The following is a 4,197-nucleotide window of genomic DNA, read 5'->3' on the forward strand; positions in this document are numbered from 1 at the left end:
CCATGCTGCCCAGAACTAAACTCAACCACTAGCCTCTAAACACTGAGTCCAAGCCCTCTAGGCTAATTAAGGAAATACCTTAAAAATTCTAATCCCTCACCCAAACTTCCACCATCACTATGATCAGGGTTTGACCCAATCTCTCCCTCTCTAGCTGCCTCTCAGTTTTCCCCATCTGTCCACCTCTTTCTGACACCCCATCTGTCACTTGTGTAGCATACTTGCCCTGTCTCTCCCATTCCATTAGAGATGGCTGCGGAATGAGTTTCCTCCTTCTCCACCCCAGGGTCTCTCTCATCCCTGATTTTTACCATTTGATTTTCCTTAGACATTGTGTACCTGGGCAGCCTATTGGAGACAGAAAGAGGAACCTGTCCTTCATGTCAGTAAAAGAGATGATTTCACTTCCAATACAAAATCCAAGCCTCAGAAAAGCAAAAAGGGAGAAAGAAAAAGTTCTAGAAGAGAGAAAAAAGGGGAAATGGAGGGAAAAAAAAAAAATAAAAGACAGAGTGGGATTAATAGCATGGGAAACAGTGGACATGATAGTGGCTTAAAGAGGATGACAGATGGGAAAACCAACTGAAATGTTGAAGAGCACATGAGAAGGGGGCCCTTCAGATTCAGTTATGGGACAAGTTTGGATACTTGGCAGCCCAAGGGCCTGTGGTTACCTGCCACCAGGCACTAATGGCAACTTTCTGGGTGCTCCCCACAGCTACAGACCCCAAGAGAAGATAGCAGGATAGGAAAAGGAAGCTCCTCCAAGCATTCTAGAAACCTGAGGAATCTCCCCGTTTGCCCGCTTGGTTCTCCCAGCCCACACTAGACAAAGCACTTGTATACGAGCCTGAGCACCTCTGCAGAGACCCTCAGTCCTAAGTGCTGTGGTCTCTTGCAGAACAAAACTCAGCCTCATTACTTGGCTCCATTTTTCTTGGAAATGAAAGATTTCAGGCTCCCACAGGTGCTTCTACAGTGCTTCTGTCCCACCCGGTTACCCGTACCCGAATAGCCAGTGATGATTCCAACCTACCAAGAGTCTCCAGTGCCCGCACTATTACACTGTGGCTCAGATGCTCTTTTACCAGTACCTGGCCCTGTCTGAAGCAGCAGCCTATGGCTGAGAGGAATAGCAGGCACCTCCCCAACTTTCTCAACTTCCAGCCTAAGCCCAGAATCAGTAATAGAACTGCAGTACTGAGGGTAGACAACATTACGGTTGGCTCCCTCCCCCATATCCACTGTACCTAGCAGAATCCAGCAAATGAAACCTATACATCACCCTACTCTCTCAATAGGAAAGAGAGCAGGACAAGAGGAGTGGGTGGATGCCTCTAGCTTGCTTCTCAGCCATTCGCTACTCTTCCAGAGCAGGATCCAAACCAAGCCAATCAGAAACCATCAAAACACCAGATTCAGGAACATTTCCATGCAGTGGAGCCCAGAGCTATAGCTACAGTAGCCTTTGAAGTGTGATTCTCTGCATTAGAGAGTTTGTGTGTCCTTCCAACATAGCTCTTTGCTCTGTGATGGTCAATCAAGACTCAGGCCTGGGGGATCCCAATTCCCCAGAAATTCTCAGGGCGGGGATCTACATCCCAGACTCCAATTTGGGCATTAAAGTTAGAAGTTAAATTCAAATCAATTATGAGCTGCCAGCCTCTGGTGGAAGAAATATCCTTGGCTTTTAGAAGGAACCAGTATTCATGTTGGACAGCTGATGGAGGGGATTGATTCTGCTATTCCACAGCTACCACTAATGCAATGGCAGCAGCCTACTCTGACCAGCTGTCCCATCTCTTTCTGATTGACTGGTTGGCTGGATTGCCCCAGGCCAGTATTGCTCAGGTCTAGGCATGCTGCCAAGGAGGTGGTTAGAAACACCAAGTTTCACTGCAGGCAGATCCTTGCCCAGGTAACAATGCTGTGCTTCAGCCAGCAAGCAGGTGGGCGGGCGGGAACGTGTGAACTCCATGCTCCCTCTGGTTACCTTCTTGGTGCACTGTCTAACGGTATTGATTAACTCCGAAATGACCATGTCCACGCATTTCAGGCAAGGCTCTTTAATCTTCTTCACCTGCTTTTTCACAATGGTCTCAAAGGCCATGTCAGGTGTGAAGAGACCGGTTCTAAACACCCAGGGTGGGGGACAAGACAAGGCAAGAGGGGGGAAGAAGGGGCAAGGAGAATGTCACAGCTTTACATACAAATTTCAGAGCAGGCACCTGTATCACTGAAACCCAGCACACTGGGCTGGAAGAAATAAAAAAATCCCAGGAATGAGACCTTGGCAGAATCAGTTTAAAGAAGGATACTCAGACATCTCACAAAAAGGGTCCTTAGGGTGAAGCTGATCCCAGCCAGGGGCTCACTCTAGACCCTCACAGGAGAAGCAGGCAGGAGTTAAACAGTGCATGGGCTTAGACCTGCCCCTCTGCAGAGGAGGGAATTTCATCCTTAAGAGTCAGTGATGATGATAAAAGAGTGATAAGGTAATAGCTCTCATGAACTCAGTCAGCTCAGTACAAATGAGCTGAAGGAGGGAAAAAGATACCCACATCTGTACCTGAACATCAGCTTGCATTCTGGTGAGTTCAGGAGGATTTGGCATGGGAGAGGGTGCTGGGCTCCCGACACCACAAGGGGGTCCCAGGAGCTCAACATCTCTAGGGGTCAGGCTGTCCGATGGGCACAGCAAGCTGCATAGCATTAGTCTTCTCTGACACAAATGCAAGCTTCTGAACTTACCACGGACCAGGGGCCTGGTCTGGCCTGGAAAGGTGACAGCACTGGGGCAGGGAGGGAAGCATGATCAGCACCAGCTTGCAGCTTTATGCTGTCATTGGCAGGGGAAAGTAAATTAAAACAATATAAAAACCTGGTGGGTCTTATGTCACTTTCTCTTACTAAAGGGCAGCATCACTTCTTCCTCCTCACATCAGTCCAGGAGGTGGGGAGAAAAAGGCTGGTCACCAAGGCAGTTTTACCTTTCAGGCTCCTGCTGCTCTCATAGGGAAACAGTAAGAAAACTGATTTGGATGACCACCAGGACAAGGCTGTTCAGACACCAGAAGCCCAAAGAGGTGTTCTCCGCTCTCTGCTGACCTACCGTACCTCTGAAGTCTTCTCATCTTGGTTTGGAAGGTCTAGAGATATTTACAAGGCTATGCAGTCACTGGCCTGCCTAGCATATGATACGTGCCTGATACCATGAATGTTCTTGATAGCATAGCTGATCTCCCTTCGCAGCTCCTTCTCATCAAACTCCATCTGCACCAAAGGAAAAAGTTTGTCAGGAGAGGCCCGAGATCCCACACTGTACACACCAGCATAGAGAACATCACACAGATCCAGAGAAAAGCATCCCTGTCAGGCCATGGATTGGATGCCCAGATAGGATGCAGAAAGATGGAGCTGGCATGAAAGGATGGGGAGGCCTGCTGGTTGGAGCACAGAATGGGGAATCAGGTAGTCTGGCTTCTATTGAGAGCATTGACAGCTGCATAAATTTGAGCAACTCACGTTGGGACTGGACCCCCAAGGGTGCCAAGCACTTGGAGCTCCTGTGGATGGTGCAGACATCCTTAGAAACAAAGAACAAAGGGAACAAGATACAAAGTCAGAGCCATCCCTAGGGATGTGCAGGGCCTAGGGAGATCATCCTGTGCAGAGCCTGGGGGAGGGGAAGAGGTGGGGGGTGACTAGCAGCTGGAGCTGGCAGCAGTGGCGGGCCTTGTATGGCACTGTCCGCAGGGCCCCACAAAGCACAGGGCCTGGGGCAGTTGCTCCCCCACAGGGACGGCCTTGACAAGTCAATGTGTATCCTACAAGAATTTTGTGAATTTGACATAAGGTCCCACCTACTGTTTTCCTAATACAGATGTATAAAACTGTGATGCATGTCTCCTGTACAAAAAACCAACATCATCAGGTACAATACAGGCTCTTGCCCTTCGCTGAGAACATCTTGGCATCTCATTCCAAGGGGAAAGTGTCATGAATTAAATAATCATGAGCAAAGGAGAGCTAAACAGGGGAATGCATTAGCTCCCGTTTCTGTTCTGAAAACCACCAAGAAAACATCATTTTATCACTTTTTCCCTAGAGGTTTTACCCATTCTAAACCACCTTCCCTTATGCAGCGCAGCCCCTCTGTGCCCCTAGTGAGTGCAGTGTAGCCCCAGCACTAGCTAC

At 48.8% G+C, this 4,197-nt stretch overlaps 1 protein-coding gene across 14 annotated transcripts in view; it reads right to left on the minus strand.

The window, feature by feature from the left end:
- DNM1 (dynamin 1) overlaps positions 1 to 4,197 on the minus strand; it is a 123,957-nt gene that overhangs the window by 62,270 nt on the left and 57,490 nt on the right. For 12 of the 14 annotated variants that reach the window (XR_002096204.1, XR_002096206.1, XR_002096203.1 and 9 more), the window contains exons 9-10: positions 3,206 to 3,273; positions 1,994 to 2,132 (exon numbers count right to left, since the gene is read on the minus strand). Coding sequence is in view for 10 of the 14 variants with exons in the window: in XM_019510575.1 (XP_019366120.1) it covers positions 1,994 to 2,132; positions 3,206 to 3,273 (207 nt within the window). In the remaining 4 variants the exon portion in view is untranslated. The remainder of the gene's footprint in view (positions 1 to 1,993; positions 2,133 to 3,205; positions 3,274 to 4,197) is intronic. The other 2 variants (XM_019510577.1, XM_019510571.1) reach the window with 1 other exon arrangement.

The sequence above is a fragment of the Gavialis gangeticus genome, unplaced genomic scaffold (genome assembly GCF_001723915.1).
Source record: "Gavialis gangeticus isolate Ggan-Ray unplaced genomic scaffold, GavGan_comp1, whole genome shotgun sequence".
In the NCBI taxonomy this organism is placed as follows: Eukaryota; Metazoa; Chordata; order Crocodylia; family Gavialidae; genus Gavialis; species Gavialis gangeticus.